This window comes from Maniola hyperantus, chromosome 9 (assembly GCF_902806685.2).
Source record: "Maniola hyperantus chromosome 9, iAphHyp1.2, whole genome shotgun sequence".
NCBI lineage: Eukaryota > Metazoa > Arthropoda > Insecta > Lepidoptera > Nymphalidae > Maniola > Maniola hyperantus.
In genome coordinates, this window is record NC_048544.1 from 257,306 (window position 1) to 277,487 (window position 20,182).

Below are 20,182 nucleotides of genomic sequence, written 5' to 3' on the forward strand. Positions count from 1 at the left end.
ACTATTTATGTCCGCGACTACATAAATTTCAAACCCCTAATTTCATACCCATAAGGGGAATTATGGGTTGAATTTTCATAAATCCTTTCTGGGTCTAGGTCTAAGTCATATGTAGGTAATAGCTATCTGCATGCCTAGCGAACTGTGCGTTGATTATATCATCAGTCAGTCATTCCTTTTATACCTAGATGAAATTGCCATACCATCCAGGTTAGCTCGCTATCATCTGAGACTGCATCTTCACTTACCACCAGGTGAGATCGCAGTCTAGGGCAAACATTTAGCGTTTGTAGCGCTTGATTGAATGAGTTTTCTTGGAAAGCAGTTGGGAAATGGCAACACATTTTTAACAGGCAAATTCCAAAGACAGATGTCTTCTATGGAAAATTCAATGTTTCATTGTGGTACAAGTCCCGCAAATTGCTATTGCGCCGGAACCATGTCTCATGAACATCGAAATGACGTCATTTTGACGTCAGCGGAAATAAAATCATCAGCTCGAAACTTCGGTCTAGTGCTGACGTCACTAAAAAAGGCGGCCACGTGCATTAGCAATTTGCGGGACTTATAAAGGTATATAAATAAAAGACGCATACTAAAACATAGAGTTTATTCGCTTATAATTACAGCTGTAAGGCATTCGCAAGGCTGGACTTTGTACTATAACAATTAATGATACAGAACGCGGCAGAAAATAATCTACATCCGCCTTTACAGTGACATTTCGGCTTTGTAGAGCGTTGTCTCTAGTCACTCATACGCTATGTGACGTTTTGTCGGTCTCTACAACAGAGACAATGCTCTACAAGTCCGCTATCTCGATGTACATTATTTTCTGCCACGTACCTACTGTAGTACACTCACACGCGCGGGAGCGGCCGAGGCTACAGGGTGACAGAACAGACTCAAAAAGTTGCGCGTGTGAGTTGCAAGGATTAGGAGACCCTAGCGCGCTTTTCATACAAACGTAGTGTGCTTCTCATTTGAATATTATTAATTGTTCAAAGACGATGTAATTTTGTAGACATGTTCTATAATCTATATCTATCCTAATAAGCTAGCGTTAAGGTTGTGAGAAGAGATCGCTATTTAGCGATAAGACGGCCTTTTTGTACTTAGTTTTTAAGATTTCTTTTTGTAACCTGTCATTTGTGTTTTGTGGTGCAAGAATATACATTGGTTTTGGTTTGCAAGATTTCCCTAAAAAACTAGTTTGACGGAAATGTGGAAAACCGCAGACATAGATAAGTAAATAGTTTCTAGGACGTGTCTATAAAATTTCATTGATTTTGATTGGGTTAGTATTCAAATGAGAGCCGGACTACGTTTGTTTGGTGCGCACTACGAATAGACTCCTCTTAAGTTGAATGTCAATACTCGTACAGAATTCACCGCAAAATACTTCTTGTATGGCACAACAGAAATATGACACACTAGCTGATGCGCGCGACTTCGTCCGCGTGGAATTAGGTTTTTTAAAAATCCCGTGGGAACATTTTGATTTTCCGGGATAAAAAGTAGCCTATGTCACTCTCAGGTCTCTATCTATACCCATGCAAAAAATCACGTCAATCTGTTGCACCGTTGCTACGTGATTGAAGGACAAACGAACAAGCAAACACACTTTCGCATTTATAATAAGGGTACCTACTGATACAGTAGGGGTCAGCGCGAACCCAGCGCGCAATATACGCTCGCAATAAAACACTTTCATAAGAATCACACTCATTATAAAGGCAAATTTTGTGTGTGTGTGTGAATTTGTTACTCTTTCACACATTCCGATTGTCATTTCGACCTTTTCGCGTACTATATATGCATGGTTAGGAATCTTCTATAATATAAAAATTAATCACTAAATGTGTTGGTTATCGCAAATCTCGAGAACAGCTGAACCGATTTCGCTAATTCTTTTTTTATAAGGATTCTTGGATTTGACTCGCTCCAGCAATGCACGGGGCTGCAATTTCTTGTACAGCATGGTATAATAATATTGTAAATTGATGACTTGAAAAGAGCAACCGCCGAGTTTCTTGCTGGTTCTTCTCGGTAGGAACGGCATTCCGAACCAGTGGTAAATTAAACTAGTTAACGATGCAAAAGAACTTGTAATAAGTCTACTTGAATAAATAAATTCTATTCTATAATATTCCTTGAAGTACGAGGATGGTTCTTACGGAGAGAAAAATTAAAAAAAAATTAAATTTGCCTAAGCGGTACGAAGTTCGCCGGCAGCTAGTAACTAATATAATTTTACCAGTAAATAATCAGTGACGGTCAAATCTGTACGAATACGATAATCCAAGTACATAACAATATCTCTTGAAACATTGTCAATGACATGGCAAGCCGTGAGACGACGTGACGTGATATGTACTAGTTATTGTTCGTGTGCTATACAAGTTACAACTAGGTATAACCAAGTGTAATATCTAACATACAGTAGGCCGAGTGTGAGGCTGAACATCTCCACAATGTTAACTTCGAGTATCAAAGCATTTAATGAGTTTAGAGTTTAGAGCCTCAACAGCTCAACGGTTGAGGCGCGGACTGAAATCCGAAAGGTCGGCAGTTCAAACCCCACCCGTTGGACTACTCCTAGCACAAGCTTTACGCTTAGTTGGAGGGGAAACGGGAATATTATTCATGATTGGCATGGCATGGACCCCCGAAGCCTTGTTATATGTCTCAAGTTTAAAATAAAACTATTCTCTCCAGCTCCATGCTGTAGGTTTTAACAGACTTTAAATTGACCTAAAGCTCCACTAATTGAGATTTCGAGCAACGATACTCGAAATTTATCATCGTTGTAGAGACGTTCAAACTCGTGCTAGCCTCGCTTTTCTTCTAGTGCTCTCTAAACACGAGGTAAGTACCTTTTTTGTGTCGCCGCCGAGTCTGTTGCGCGTTTCCACTGCTGAGCTGGGCGGAGTGAAGCGGAGCGGACCGTGAATTGGCCAATCACAGTTTTCACTGATGCGGAGTGGGGATTTGAGCGCTGTGATTGGCCAATTCACGGTTCGCTCCGCTCCACTCCATCCAGTTCTGCGTCATTGAAAACGTACCGTTAGGATGCCTGTCCCCTAAAGCGGGACGGAGCTGAAATGTGTTGAGATTGCAGATTTTTGAAAGATGACGTGGTAATTTTATCGCATCCCTCAGTGGTGAGGAAAAGAGTTAAGTTAACGTTATATGCGTAAAGGCCAAAATTGTACACTTAGAGATGTCAAATAAAGATTTATCACTGATTTATTTTTGTTCTATATTTTAATCCTATTGCGTTAATTATGTTATTAACAACATCATGAAAATTCTTCATTACGATTCGTGCTAAGGCTCTTCACACTAAATGGCAGTTAACGTTAACTTGATCAGCTACACTACAGTTCAGAAGTGAATGTTTAAAGCAGAGCAAACTAGAAGATTGGCGGGAATTTTTACATAAACAATTTAGGCAGGATTCAAAGAGATACATCTAACGGTTACAGAATAGAAACAAATAATTTCCCTTCTCTACAAACGCAACTGACGTTTCACCTCGGCTGCCTGACCACTGAAGCAGAGCGAAGCGGAGCGGAGACGTGTTCAGTAAATCAAACAGATTTATTCGCACAAAAAATTTGTAACAGTTAAAAGAAAAAGAAAAGAAGTCTACGGGGCAGCACATATCTCTATAAGAGATTAGCAGTGACCCTTGGTAGTGGGAGAGGTTGTAAAGAAAGAAGAATAGGTACAACAAAGAAAGAAGGTGAGAATTGGGACTTATATATATATATATATATATTTTTTTTTAAAGAATATTAGCCATATTAAATGACTAATATTCCCCTTTCCTCTCCAATTAAGCGTCAGGCTTGTGCTAGGAGGAGGTACGACAATAGTGCAACGGGCGGGGTTTGAACCGTCGACCTTTCGGTTTTCAGTTCACTCCTATACCGGTTGAGCTATTGAGGCTCTGAAATGTTTGTTGGTAGATGACGGGATCATTTTGATTTGATATAAAGCCTAGTGGTTAAGAAATTGGCCTATTAACTAATTAATCGAGGGGGTCGGGCTCGGGGATTTTATTCCGGACCCGCATCTCTAACTTTTCGGAGAGGAAATTAAATAGCATCTGCTTTAGTGAAGGAAAAGATCGTGACGAAACCTGCATGCCTGAGAGTTCTCCAAGATGTTCTCAAAGGTGCGTGAAGTCTGCCAATCCGCTTGGTCAACGTGGGTGACTATGGCCTACACCAAAAATTTTAATGGTCACACTTCCGGTCCGCTTCGCTCCTCTCTGCTCCAATGGACACGTAACCTTACTACTGCCTAAACGCAGAGTTATCAACAGATAAGTCATAGTTAATCCTCCACCAAATACAATTATTACATAATAGGCGTCAAAACAACAATTTTGCGACCTGCATGTGGACACAAAGTCAAATATTCCCTGCGGCAAGATGCTAAAGCCTTGGTCACACAACGCGAGATATAGGATACATTTTATACGAACAAAATCGATCTGGCGGATGTTACATAAAAAAAGTAGGGGTCTTCAAAATTTTTTTTTGCTACAAGTTCATAAATACATATAAATAAATATAGTATAAGTCCCGCAAATTGCTATTACGCTGGAATCATGTCTCATTAACATCGAAATAACGTCACGTTGACGTCATTTTGATGTATATTTAAGTAATGAAGTCGGTTAAAAATATACCATCAGCTCGAAACTTCAGTCTAGTGCTGACGTCACTAAAATGGAGGCCACGCGCAAAGCAATTTGCGGGACTTATATACTATTAAAATATGCCAAATGCCAGAAATCCAATTTTACTATAATATTTGTAAGACGATCGTAGTCGGGTTTTAGTTTTCAACTTTATCTTACTAGCGTTTAATACCGTACCATTGCCGACGATACCGTTTCGCGTTGTCTTTGACCAAGGCTTAAATGTTGATAGATAACATTTGTGCTGAGTCCACACATACATGAAGCTTCACTAGGATATACACAGATCTTTTACAGTACTATTTACAATTAGCTATCAACTAAAAATATTATAATCTACATAAATATCCAAATAGTTGAGCCATAAAGACAAAACCAAATTTGTGAATTATGGCGCGACTTAATACTATACTCTCTCCACGGAGAGAAGTTAGTATAGCGCTCTCTCTGTTACGTAATCCCATACAAATGACAAAGACAAATGTCAGTGGGCGTTAACCCATCGATATAAATGACAAGACATGGTGAAGCGAACAAAATTTTTCACGGTTTTGGAACCAAATAAATCAGCGGCACTTCTTAGATACTAATGAACGACCCGTTTGAAATCCAGACGTCACTAAGGTTGTATTGGTGCTATAACACCAATGAGTCTGTGCCATTTTGTTTGTTCAATAACCCTGTCCATACGAAGTAAAATAAAAGTCAATGGCGTTAACCATTTTGAGTGACCAACCAATCACAAACGAGTATGTTTTCCGTACTAACTTGTTTCCGTGGATAGACTACTTATAATCTGCGACAGGTTGAGATGGCAATCCGGGGGAGGGGGACAGACGCCACGCACGTCACTTGCACCGGGTTAGCGCGGGGGCTGTGCGGGGCGTTCCCTCCCCGATTGCCATCTCGACCAGTCGCGTACTATAATTCCTACATAAAACAGATTCGTATGTGATTGGTTGGTCACTCACGACCTTTTTTTGGGATTTATATGGGATTACGTAACAGAGAGAGCGGTATATCAACTTCTCTCGCTTATAGAAAATTATTTAACAAATGAAACGGGACAAAACTACTTTAAAGTATTATTTAAATGTGTAAAGCAAAATTGTATAATAACGTGTGTATCCAATTTATATTAAGTTAACTTATCATTTATCGATTATTATAATTATTATTTAAAATGTAATATTATAAAGCATTTTTGGTCGGTTCTGTTTTGTTTATTGTTTCACGGAGGTAGAAGGAATTTTTTAATTGTTAAAATATAATAATATTTACATTTTTTTATCAAATAAATAAATGGCTTGTGTGACTCGTGCCTATAATCGTGCCGCGCTAATCATCCGTCTCACTCACACACTATGCACAGGTAAAGTGAGTAAGCGAGAGGAAATTATTAACGCCGCCATTTTGAGTCTAGTTATTGGCGCGAGTTACACAACATAACAATAAATATGAATACCACCCCCGACAACAACAATATAATAATAACATTTTATATTTTATTTATATAAGTGTTCGCGGCAAGGAGCATAGTTACTTGTCACTTTGATCTAGGCTGAGATCTATAGATCGTATAGTCCGCGCCAAAAATAGTCGTTCTTGAAGTTAACCGCAATACGCGTCAGTGGGCGCGCAACGAGAGAGTGTGGATAGACCAGCCCGCGCACCGCGCCGCTCCCCACGTCCGCCATCTGCATTAGTGTGAGTGCTACATCCGTACACAGTACACGAGTGCGTGGAACAATACCTGCGCGAGCTCGCACTCGCACCGTTGTCCAAAATTCCAAATTCCAAATTTTCGGCATTCCGAACCAGTGGTAAATTAAAACTACCTGACTATTCATAAGCAATTGTAAAAAAAGTTTACATGAATAAAACATAGTCTATTCTATTCTATTCAAAAGACAATTTGTCTTTGGATTTTTGTGGTGCTGTTTGGTGGCTGGCTTTTCCTGCATGTTTAGCAGTGGGTGGGCGGGTGGTGCATATCGCATGCTGCACGTTTCACCATACAGATTTAATCTGTTTCAGCGGATTACAGCAAATCAAGCTTTTGGTTCCTTGTATATCATGAACTGTTCTCCATGATGTTCTCAAAGGTGTGTGAAGTCTACCAATCCGCACATGGCCAGCGTGGTGAACCATGCCCAAAACCCTTCTCACTGTGAGAGGAGACCCGTGCTCTGTTGTGAGCCGGTGATGGGTTGATCATGATGATGATGATATCATGGACTTCCGCAAAATAACACCTGCTTCTATACAAGAAGTAAAGAAGTATGATATTTCTTGGTCTCCTATACATTTTATTGTCAAACAGAATAGCGTGATGGATAGTATATTATGTACTTTCTAAATTATACATAGACTTGATTATGATCTTATATTAACATAATATAAGATATATAATATGATATACTTGTAAGAGTATTTTAAATAATAAAAAAATACACATAAAATCACATAACCTTACTTTTAGAATCAGTTTGAACTGATATTTTATTTACTTGATATTTCACGTATTTTAAGATAATATTATTATAAAAGAAAACTTTTCAATTATTTGTCAGTAGAATTTACACGCTTATATTAAAGAAATTTTGGAAAATACCGAGTGTAACGAGAACGCTAGCAAAAACTTAAGAGTTATTGTTATACTACCTAAACACAATCCAATACCAATAACCATTTGCCTCATTTTGTAATTGTAGTGATTTAGTATTTTCAAACCCGCAATGTATAGCGTGTGAAAGTCGGGTCAATGTCCCGCCTACGACGCGACATTGACTCCAAGTGGCCTACTTACGCAACATTCGTTGACCTCTAGCGTCAATTTGCAATATTATATCGTAAACGTTTAGAAAACTATATATATAGGATATTTTTTTCGCGTTTTTTTTTTGTGGTATAATATCAGTAATCATCAGTACTACAGTTCATCAGTACTACAATCATCAGTTCTGGTTACACCCTGTACAGCATTTCTGTACCCTTATCTTGAAAACTCTGATACTTGTATGGTTCCGCACCTAAAGGTAGCCAACGGGACCCGATGGGTTATTCCCGTTGAGTAACACTGTGACACAAATTCCCGTTGAGTAACAGTGTAACTCAACGGGAATGTTTTGAACTTGTTGGCACCTTGTGTCACACCTACATAAATACATATTATAGCGCGTGTAACAAGTATTAACTGAATGTGCACTTTTCCGAGATGTTATTTATTTTGAAATCCAAGATGGCGGATGAGAACTATTTACAAAAAATTAAAGCCTCCGATGTACGCCCGTCCGTCCGTCCGTCTGTCTGACAGCGGGCTGTATCTCGTGAACCGTAATAGGTAAAGAATTCAAATTTTCAATGCGTCTTTCTATTGGCGCTATAACAACAAATAAAACAAAAATTAAAATGGCCGGTATATAAATTAAAAAACCTACCAAGTGCGAGTCGGACTCGCGCACGAGGGGCTCCGTACGTTCTACCCGTATCTATGAAAACGGGTAGAAAAAAATCACGTTTGAAAAATCACGTCTACTGTTTAAATTTGTAGCGTGCACTAAAATTTAGTCCCTAAATGTAAAGTTCATGTTCTGTCCCTTTTTAACATTGTTAAAAAGAAAAGGATACAGATACTCTTAATTTAGTTTAGAGAAAGACAAAGGAATCGGTGCCATTATTTGTCCTAGAATAGTCACTAGTATTTATGAGTGGTGCTAAGTGTCAATACTTAAACGTACAACTAGAGTGGTGAACGTTACAACAGTGAGCAAAGCCGTGGGTTTGACTAGTTGAAGTTCATTGTTTAAGGCACTTATTTATTAATAACTTGTTTATGCTACTAGCTGGTACCTGCGACTTTATCTGCACGGATTTAGTAAAAAATCAAATGTTTTATTCAAAATAGGTAATAAATTTATACTTTTTGATGGTCGGTTGGTGCATTTGTAAGATTTTGAAAGAGAAGAAGACGAAATTTAAAAAATAAAACCGGCCAAGTGCGAGTCAGGCTCGCGCAATAAGGGTTCCGTACTACAGTCGTATTTTTTCGACATTTTGCACGATAATTCAAAAACTATGATGCATAAAAATAAATAAAAATCTGTTTTAGAATGCACAGGTGAAGACCTTTCATATGATACCCCACTTGATATAGTCACTCACTTCGAAAGTTGAAAATACTAATTATTAGTTCATGACCACAATTTAATTTTTTTGTATGATCTAACCCTAAATTCACGGTTTTCAGATTTTTCCCCAAATGTCAGCTATAAGATCTACCTACCTGCCAAATTTCATGATTCTAGGTCAACGGGAAGTACCCTGTAGGTTTCTTGACAGACAGACGGACAGACAGACAGACAACAAAGTGATCCTATAAGGGTTCCGTTTTTCCTTTTGAGGTACGGAACCCTAATAAAAATTCTTACATAATTATTCAACAATTGACAATCATAAAGTGTACAGTAGCCGGCAGAAAATATTGTACATCTACCTTTAGAAAGGGATTTTGGCTTCGTAGAGCGTTGTCTTTATCACTCATACCTATGTGACGTTTTGTAGTTCGACAACGCTCTACGAAACCGCTATTTCTTTTTAAAGATCGATGTACAATAATAATTCCTGCCGGGTACTGAACAATGGTAAATGCATTAAGTTTAAGTTTGACATAAAAATAATACAATACGAAGAGATTTCGGCTTCGTAGAGCGTCGTCTCTGTCACTCATACCTGTGTGACGTTTTGTCGTCTCAGCAACAGACACAACGCTCTAGAAACCGTTATCTCTTAAAATGACTTTTCACGCGCTATTTTGTATGTCAATTGTCATGTAAGAATTACGATTTTAGTCCTTATTTTAAAGGTGAACTGTACTTTTGGCATGACAGTTGAGCCAGAGAGTTAAAATGGCGCGTGAGAAGTCATTTTGTACTGTCTTCATGTGAAGGACCCAAGTTATCTCTATATCAAATCATCAAGATCGGATCAGCGGTTCAACCGTGAAAAGGTACCAAACAGACAGACACACTTTCGCACTAATTATAATATTAGTATGGATTTCATTATTTATAATACTTAAAGTATTTTGTAAAGAAAATGTCAAAGAAGTGTATCCTAAAATATAACTAATAATAATATCACTTAAAACTTAAGTTTCCCTTAGAACATAACCTCACTGAATAAACTCCGTCACACGTTGAAGTAACGTCAAAATAATGTTATTTTATATACTACCGACGTGGCCTGACCACCGCCGCGATCATTGCTACTGCTGTCGCGTTGCTGCCGCTACTGCAACGTTTTACGTAATCACCCCGCTGGCTACGCACAAGTGGGTTTAAGTGTCAAATATATCTGTGTGCCTTCTTCGAAAGACTCTACAATATGTCTAGTCATAAAGTGCACAAAAGTAAGACGTGAAATTAGGCTCAAATTAATCGTTAAAAAAATCGGTTGGTTTTCAAAAGTTTTTATTTTTAATATCCGACTCTATCCTATTCCGCTGTCTCTCTCCAACACCACCGGTAGTGGGGAGCGCATCTCACGAGGTGGCAAGGGCAACGTTCGCCATCTTATTGATTGCGTCGAGAATCAATCAGCAGAATTCAACCGAATTGTGTAGCGTTATCGCACATAAAAGTGCATGGTAATCCGTAAATTAAAATAAATAAATAAAAAAACGGTTTTCCAGTTCAAAGATACATTTTTACACGCTATGCTCGTGGCGGATTATTCATGGTTTACTTGTAATAATAAAACAACCCCTGAGTATAGTTTCACGTCTTTTCGTTGGAAACAACAAACAAAATTCAACACTTTTTGAGATACGCGTTTATAAAGACAGTTCTACACTATGTAGTGATAGCTGTACTGCCGCTGTATAACGTTTCGTTCGCGTTCACGTCACTGTCGATTGCCGGCAAGTTATCGATAACGGAACTTATAGTTTCAGGTACGTTATCGTTACTGACGAACAAATCGTTATCGTCAACGGTGGTATCGTTATTATTTGTAACGTTACTGCTTGCGGTATCCTCGGTACCATTACTGCTTATACTATTAAAAGTAACGTTAGTCCCCGCAATGGAGTTCACCGTGACATTATAACCGGCAACGTTACCGTTTGTAACGTTACAGTTTGTAACGTTACCGTTTGTAACGTTACCGTTTGTAACGTTACCGTTTTCGATATCGCTAACGTTGTTATCGGTGGTATCGATAACGTTGATGGTGATGTTGGCGATATTAGCGTTACCGTCCACACCGGACGCCAGGTCCTCGTAGCACGGCGGCATCTCGACGTTGGTGCGAGCTGCGGACTCGGTGTCGTTGTTGTTTATGCCTTCCCTGCTGAGGTACTCGGGGGGCGGGCCGTACTTGTACCTCATGGCCTCGTTGTAGGGGGGCGGCCGGTTCCCCAGCACGGGGTAGTTCTCGAAGTTGGCGCCCAGCAGCCGTATCGTGCGGCCGTTGAGCGTGTAGGTGTCGTCGGCCGCCACCCGCACGAAGTCCAGGTCGTCGATGTCGATCTCGGCCACGTTGGGCGTGTCGGGGCGCGGCTCCTCGCGCCGGAAGCGCGGGATGCTGAGGTGGAACCTGCCCAGCTGCAGCGTCAGCGGCCGCTGCACCTGGGTGAGCTGGTCCATCACCCTATCTGAAATTTGAAAAGAAAAAATGGTCCATGTGTAAGTCAAACAAAGGGTTCAGTACCGTTGTATAAGAAATGACACTACATCGCAGCTAGTTGGTTGGTTATTGTCTATGATTTACGTCGCATGCTCGGTGGAGTGCTGCTAGCTGCTTGGACGCCAAACGCCTATAATTTTATTATTTACTAGCTTATGCTCGCGACTTCGTCCGCGTGGGCTACACAAATTTCAACCCTCTATTTCACCCCCTTAGGGGTTTAATTTTCAAAAATCCTTTCTTAGCGGATGCCTACGTCATAATAGCTATCTGCATGCCAAATTCGCCCGATTCGTCCAGTAGTTTGAGCTGTGCGTTGATAGATCAGTCAGTCAGTCAGTCAGTCAGTCACCTTTTCCTTTTATATATTTAGATTTACCTGATATTTTTGTTGGTCAAAAATTATATTGTGGCAGAAAATGTTTACTCGGTAGGTATTAAACTAAATACTTTGAAGAATTTTACTTCAATCTTTTTTTTGCAATATTTATCAAGAAAAAGCGTATGCAAGCAAAATATGTTACCAAGATGTTATGATTTGGATTTTAAGTTAGGAGTAAAGATAAAGTAGTGCATGATAACTCTACATGTAAGTATTAAAACTTGAGTGTGAGTTTAAAAACCGAGCAGCAGGCAAGGCTTTTCAAAGTATCCAGTATTTAGGCAACCGTCTCCTAAAATACTATGACCGGTATTGAAAGCCTTGGGAGCTACCTATGGTGTTCCTGCGGAAGGTGCGTCGCCGGAAGAACTCGACGGGCGTGGCCATGTAGTTGAGGTCCCTGGGCGACAGGTCCGGGTCGGTGTAGTACAGGTCGCCGTCGCAGCAGGCGGGCGAGCGGTAGTCGAGCGGCGCGCGCTGCGGCGAGCCGCTGAGCGACGCCCCACGCACGGCCGTCATCTCCACGTCACAGCACTGGGTTGGCACCTGGGGGGAAACCATCATCATCATCCGATAGACTCCAGTCACCAGGACCAGTAGTCCACTGCTGTACATAAGTCTCTTGTAGGGACTTTCACACGCCGCCATCCAGCGGCTCCCTGCGACTGGTTCGATATCGTCTGTCCACCCAGTAGATGGTCTTCCAACGCTGCGCCTTCCGTTGCGAGGTCGCTATTTCAGCACCTTGGGACCCTCGTTAGGGTCCCAAGGTGCTGAAGCTGAAGCTGAAGTGGTAATGGGCAGGGCACATAGTTCGAAAAACCGATAGACGTTTCTATCGGTTGTACGAACTATGTGCCCTGCCCATTACCACGTCAGCTTCGCAACGACCTGAACTATGTCGGTTACTCTGATTCTCTTACGAATCTCCTCATTTTGGGTTTGTAGAGAAACTCCGCACATAGCTCTCTCCATCGCCCGCCGAGTGAATCCGAGGTTTCTCACGAGGCCATTGCAGCAAGCCAGCTTGTAATGGAATGAAAAACTAAACTCACCTGTCGATACCGGGAGCAGAATATGGCGGACAGCCTGGCGAGGCCGAAGCCCCCGCCGTACGGAGGGGCCTCGGGGGCTTCGTTCGCCACCGTCGACGGCGTCTCTGGACTGGGAAGCTCCTGCAACAGATAACAAGTAATTTAAAAACACTGACACATGGTCGCTAACTATGGGCTATGAGAAAGCTAAGAGTCACTCAGCGGGCGATGGAGAGAGATCAAATCAGACATGAGGAGAACTAGTCCAACGGGTGGCAATAGTTCGTATGGGGTCCCGTGGAATGGCGAACTCGCACCAGAAGGCGCGGTGTCGGAACGCCCCGAGGTGACGTGTGGAAATCCCTACCGTCCTAGGTCCAGCAGTGGACGTCTATCGGTTGATCGACTGCGGTTTGCACTGCTGTCTCATATCTGTCATGTGTTTATAAATTTACAAATAATTGCAGATTTTTATTTAATAATTGCAGAATTTAATTTAATTTAAAATTGTTATGGACGACCCGTCTGAAATATATTTTTTTTTGTTCATATCTGAAAATGGCGACTTTAGCCACCATATTGAAATTTATTAATATTTGTATGTCAGTGCTGTTACAGTGCGACAAGGCTTGAATGACATTGACGCTTGGTGGCGCTGTTGGAGAACAAAGGCTTAGACTATTCGAACAACAACAAAGGGGACACTTGACGGCAACGTTAGTTCCGATTGTCGCCACGCGCCAAGATAGCCTGTACGTACGTAGCGTCGTACTGTATCTATAACTATACAGTACGCGGCAGAAAATAATGTAAATCGGCCTTTAGAAAGAGATAGCGGATTTGTAGAGCATTGTCTCTGTCGTTGAGACCGGCTTATACTTACCGAAGTATTGTGCGCATTTCTGATGGGACTGGAAGGAATGGCCGGTTCCAGAAGTCTCGCAGCTTCATACCGGGGCGGGTAGCGAGCCTGAATATACAAAATCAAATTAATCTGTCTGGGGTCGTCTTTCAAGGAGTCAGTTCGCGCACGCGTCGCGGTTGAGACTGCGCGCCGCTACTCGAACAGTCCGTTGTGAGGGTGGCCCGGATGGGTTCGAAACTAGTCGGGCTAACGTCGACTAAACACGTGAGTACAGCCGGATGTAAGATATGTATAATATGTAAATCACTGACGATAGTTTAAACGCTAAAATAAAATTTCAAAAAAAATATCTCTTCACTTATTTAGATAAGATAAAAAGAAAAGCTGACTGACTGACAGATCTATCAACGCACAGCTCAAACTACAGGACGGATCAGGATGAAAGGCATGCAGATAGCCATTACGACGTAGACGTCCGCTAAGAAAGGATTTTTGAAAATTCAACCCCTAAAAGGGTAAAATAGGGGTTTGGAATTTGTGTAGGGGATAAGCTAGCTTATTTAGAAAAGAAAAGAAAATATTGGTCCCGTTTTTTTTTTTTTTTAATAAAAATATTAGCCATGTTAAATGACTAATATTCCCCTTTCCTCTCCAATTAAGCGTCAGGCTTGTGCTAGGAGTAGGTACGACAATAGTGCAACGGGCGGGGTTTGAACCGTCGACCTTTCGGTTTTCAGTCCACTCCTATACCGGTTGAGCTATTGAGGCTCTTGAAACGAATATTGTTTAGAAACCTTGATTCTACTATTCAAGTGTTCTAAGCGCTGGACCAGGAAATATAACCCGCTGCGCGATTGGGGTAGAATGACGGCTACAATGTCCCGATCGCAATCACCTCTGATTGGTTTAACGCTCGCTCACTATTGGCTACAATGCATTGTTGCAACAGGAATCGCACAAATCCAGCCAATCAGAACAATTGAGATTGTAATAATGATTGATGCAGGTTTTACGAAATCGCCCTCCAGGAAATAGTTACAAAGGAGGAAAAATTACGTATTTATAATGTTTACGAAATAAGTAAACAGTAAATGATAATAATTAACAGTAACGGGTAAAATCAAAGTAATTTAGAGTCCTTTGTTTTTGCATTTCGATACCAAAATGCAAAACTAATAAAACAGACACAAAAAGAAAATGACTAAAATGATATATTATTATTATTTATTATTTATCTACTAGCTTACCCCCTTGGGGGTTGAATTTTCAAAAATCCTTTCATAGGGGACGTCTACATGCCAAATTTCAACCCGATACGTCCAGTAGTTCGAGCTATGCGTTGATAGATCAGTCAGTCAGTAGTATTTGGTCAGTTTTAATCACACAACTTGTGCCTTATGTAATTGCTTGTGTATGTATGATTGCCTGAGCATGTGTGCGTGCCTGTGTAATGTGTATGTGTATATACTCATGTGGACTCCACTGCCCTGCAGCGCGTGTGTGTGTGTGTGTGTGTGTGTGTGCGCGTGTGTGTGTGCGCGTGTGTGTGTGTGTGTGTGTGTGCGTGTGTGTGTGCGCGTGTGTGTGTGTGCGTGTGTGTGTGTGTGCGTGTGTGTGTATGCACTCACGGCGTAGTGGTGCGCAGTGTCGCGGTGCGCGGAGGCGTAGCCGCGCAGCGCGGCGCGCTTCATGTGCATCTTGCACAGAGCCGACACCAGCAGCACCACCGCTATCATGAAGATCAGCGCGCACGCTGCACAGACACACACACCCTTACTTATTTAAAAACAAATAGTTATAATTTTTAGTTTTAGTTATAGAAGTTTAGTTTTATAATATGTGATGATGATGATGACTATTTCACTCACACAATATATAGCCAACATTGCTAAAAAGTTTGTTTCACTTTTTACGAGTTTAATTTTGAGAAGCTTCGTTTCAATAAATAAAAAAACATCAGTCTCTCACACCAAGGGTTCCGTACCAACACCCGTACGAGAAATAACACTTTTTAATTGTTTAAATTTTCATGGTGGCCATTTTGAAATTTTTATTATTTCTTGTTATAGCGGCAATAGATATACATTTGATGAAAATTTCAATTCTTTATCTGTTCACGAGACAGACGGCGGAGGCTTAGTAATAGGGTTCAGTGGGAAGCCTGCAGATCTTACCAGTGACGGTGTATATGGTGGACTGGATGAAGCCGTACTCGTCGGGCGCGTGCCGGTCCTCGAACAGCGGCGGGTACTCCACCTCCACGTAGCCTGACAACCACACCAATCCAACTTTATTTACTATACGTACACACTTGACCATAATCATTTATTAACTAAGCGATTTACTAAGTAAGCGAGAGAGGTCCCCGATCTCTAACGTCACCCGGACGTGGACTCACGCCACGGCCTCGGGGGCGTGCGGACTAACTTCCTGCGTCGCTCCCTCAATTTTGAGGATCGTGGCTTCCTTTTGATATAACCTTTGCTACGATGTTTTCCATTTTCCTCTGTTTCGCGCCGCGTGGATTGCATTGCAGATAGGTGTGTGCGAACTAACCAGTAGTCCAACAACTCCACCCATCTCAACGTCATCCTAAGCCGTGGTCCGAGCCTCACAGGCGGAGCTTCACGCTCGCCCAGTGACGCTGTAGCGGCCAGTAGGGCCTACGCAGCATAGTGAATCTGTTTCGGAGACAAGATGCGGTACCTTCGAGCGTGGAGTAGCGCGAGTGCTCGTCGCAGCACGCGGGCTGGCGGCACAGCGCGGCGCCGGGCCGGCAGCACGCCGCCTCGGGGATGCAGCGCCCCGACGAGCAGTTCAGCTTGTCCCCGTCTGCGCACACACCCACACACACCCATACAGCTGGACCATTGCACAGATAGCATGTGACAAGTCATGCGCAAAGCATTTTATATGGTAAACGTGTGCTGTCTTACTCTATATAGTACTAGTAAGTTTACTAGTAAATGATTCATCACATTGTAACTTTTATGATTTGAAAAGAGCAACTGCGGAGTTTCTTGCCGATTCTGTCTAATCCGTATTCTCAACCGGCGGTGGTAGTCGCAGACGTACAGCCCGCGACAGGTCGAGATGGTAATTGAGGTATGAGGCGGGGGGACGCCCCGCACACCCGCACGTCACCCGCGCTATTCCGCACCGGGTTAGCGCGGGGGCTGTGCGAGTGTGCAGGGCACCTCATATTCCGATTGTCATCTCGACCTGTCCCCTATTATAGTACTGTTGTCCGACATGAACCCGCTTTCATTTTTGCGTTATAGAATAAAATAGAATAGAATAGAATAGAATGTTTTTTTATTCATGTAAACTTTTTAAAAGTGCTTATGAATAGTCAGGTTTAATTTACCACTGGTTCGGAATGCTGTTCCTACCGAGAAGAACCAGCAAGAAACTCGGCGGTTGCTCTTTTTAATTTTTCAATTTACAATGTTATTATACCGTACTATACTACGTTTGTCTATGGGCGGGTGTGTATGTGTGTTTGTGTGAGTGTATATATATGTGCATGTGTGTGTGTGTGTGTGTGTGTGTGTGTGTGTGTGTGTGTGTGTGTGTGCGTTTACGTACGCGCGCAGGGCGCGGGCGCGCAGAGCGGCGGCGCCTCGTCCTCGGCGTGCACGCAGTCCCTGCGGCCGTCGCACACGTAGGCGGGCAGCACGCAGCGCGCGCCGCACCAGAACGCGCCGCGCGCGCAGTGGTGAGGCCCTGACCAAAAGCATCACATTAGCTTTGTTCCAACAAGACAGCGTTATATCGCTAGCATATATCTGTCTTATTTTTACTGAAACAGTCTGAGTCTAGAGCTTCAATAGCTCAACCGGTATAGGAGTGGACTGAAAACCGAAAGGTCGACGGTTCAAACCCCGCCCGTTGCACTATTGTCGTACCTACTCCTAGCACAAGCCTGACGCTTAGTTGGAGAGGAAAGGGGAATATTAGTCATATAACATGGCTAATATTCTTTAAAAAAAAAAAAAAAAGTTCAAAGTATGCTCCATAGATATCAGCCGATACATAACTATGTATGGAAACAAAGCTATAGTTTTAACTTTACGCAATTTATTATCACCACAATCTACAAATCTAACAATTTTGACAATCAATGAGAATACAGTACACGGCCGACAGTAATGTACATCGGACTTTAGAATGACATTTCGGCTTTGTAAAGTGTTGTCTTTGTGGTGTAGTGTAGGCTTGGTGTGTCTCCACCCGTCAGCTCGGTGTAACACCAGCTTGCCCCAAAACGGCTAACGTTGCACAATGCATTCTCGATTATTACACGCTTTACGCTCAACATGATCAGACGTTTTATTTGTGTCATCGTCACCAACACCAATCACCACAGTCACTCATACCTATGTGACGTCTTGTCAGTCTCTACCACAAAAACAGTGCTCTACAAATCTGATAATTCCTTCTAAAGGTCGATGTACATTTCTTTCGGCCCTGTACTGTAACATGTTACCTATTTTAAACTAGCTTATGCTAAAGACTTTGTCCGCGTGGACTACACAAATTTCAAACCCCTATTTCAAAAATCCTTTCTTAGCGGATGCCTACGTTATAATAGCTATCTGCATGCCAAATTTCAGCCCGATCCGTCCAGTTGTTTGAGCAGTGCGTTGATAGATCAATCAGTCAGTCAGAAACCTTTTCCTTTTATATATTTAGATAAGTTATTTGACTTTTGAAATAAGATCAATCAATAGTTACCTTTGGGCTGCACCAGCACATACTTGGTGCTGCTGAAGGGCGGCGCGGAGCAGATGTAGTGGCCGCTGTCCGCCAGCTGCAGGTCCGAGATCTCCAGCCGGCTGCCCACCGGCGCGCCGGACGGCTCCGTGGTCAGGAACCTGGCAACATTCATCATCAGCATCACCACGCTCATGCATGTGGTGAGCGAGCTTCAACCAATCGGAGGTGATTGCAATCGTGACATTGTAGCTATCATTCTACCGCGATTGAGACCCAGAGTCACATTCATCAGAGGCTTACACTCACCTGCTCCCGTCAGTGCCGTTGTGGTTGACATAGTTCCACACGAAGACCCTGGGCGCCGGGTCGCCGCGCACCTCGCACACCAGCGTCAGGTTGTCGTGCTCGCGGCGCACCAGCACGTCCGTGTACTCCGTGTCTCTAGGACTGTACAGTGCTAGGTATGGCGTTTGTGGCTCACCAATACCTGGACAAAGGACAATAATACTGTGTAAGTTTTTTTAGAGTTCCTGACCTCAAAAGGAAGTGGCAAGTGATATTTAATTACTTAAAACGCACATAACTCCGAAAAATTACAAGTGCATGCCCGAGATCAAACCCTCGACCTCTGATTAGAAGGCGGACGTCCTAACCACTAGGCTATCACAGCTTTGAAGATGTGCATACGAAGCGCTAAATCACTTAAGACACCTTTCTTAGCTGTCAAAAATGCTGCTCATTTGAAGTCAAATAAGTTAACTTAAGTCAAATAAGTTTTGAAGCAAATACATCCATTGGTGGTGCCCTCTGCGGTCTGAACCAACAACTTCCTAAGCTCTCTCGCGACGTGCGAGCTAGCATGTACCCTACAGAGTGGAAGCCCACCCAGACACTAGAATCAAAACCCCTCGCTCAGTATAGTTATTAAAAAAGGATGGTATACCAAAGCTAAGAGTACCTATCTAAATATATAAAAGGAAAAGGTGACTGACTGACTGACTGATCTATCAACGCACAGCTCAAACTACAGGACCGATTGGGCTGAAATTTGGCATGCAGATAGCTATTATGACGTAGGCATCCGCTAAGGATTTTTGAAAATTCAACCCCTAGGGGCTGAAATAGGGGTTTAAAATTTGTGAAGTCCATTTGTCGCAAGCATAAGCTAGTTTCAGATAACACCCTAAACTAAGAATACCTAAACCTAAACCTAAACCTAGCCTAAAGAGAAAGCAAAAGCATTTACACTAATAAAATACCGTTAGATAGACAGCTTCCGAAAAATCTACTATAACAAGTCAATTGACCTGTAAAATATTATTGAATATCGAAAAAGTGATGCAAAAGGGAAACCTTGGGAAAAACTCGCACCTTTAGAGGACAATTATGATGTAATATTCAATCAAGGCCCTATAAATATAATGAAAACATTCCAAGAATGTTAAAATGAATAACTTGAAAATGAATTAGATTTTAAAACAGCAGTTTCGGATATCGATTGTACTCACATATTTTTATAATTAAAATAACAATGGCGATTTGAGTATAAAAACAGTTCAATTGATTTCTAAACATTTTTATTTATTATCATTTTCTATTTTCACTGATAAATTAATTTAACAACAAATCCATTCGCCATGTTTAGACCACAGAGTACAGACCATAGATAATATTCTTAATATACGGGTACCAACGGGTACATTTTGCCGAACACCAAGAGCATATGACCAAGAGTGTCTGCTGGTCTGAACCTCTGCACAAATATATTATGTAGGTACCTG

The 20,182-nt window shown here is 41.9% G+C and overlaps 1 protein-coding gene across 1 annotated transcript; it reads right to left on the minus strand.

Moving 5' to 3' along the window:
• Nucleotides 1-595: 595 nt before the first annotated feature.
• On the minus strand, nt 596-20,045 carry LOC117985164 (uncharacterized). Its single transcript, XM_069500841.1, has 11 exons — nt 19,910-20,045; nt 18,708-18,888; nt 18,420-18,559; nt 17,271-17,408; nt 16,389-16,514; nt 15,857-15,949; nt 15,311-15,435; nt 13,701-13,787; nt 12,839-12,958; nt 12,116-12,329; nt 596-11,369 (listed from the first exon to the last, which is right to left on the minus strand). The coding sequence occupies exons 1-11, from the start codon at nt 19,974-19,976 to the stop codon at nt 10,567-10,569; spliced, it is 2,094 nt and encodes a 697-aa protein (XP_069356942.1). The 5' UTR covers nt 19,977-20,045; the 3' UTR covers nt 596-10,566.
• Between the last annotated feature and the right edge of the window lie 137 nt (nt 20,046-20,182).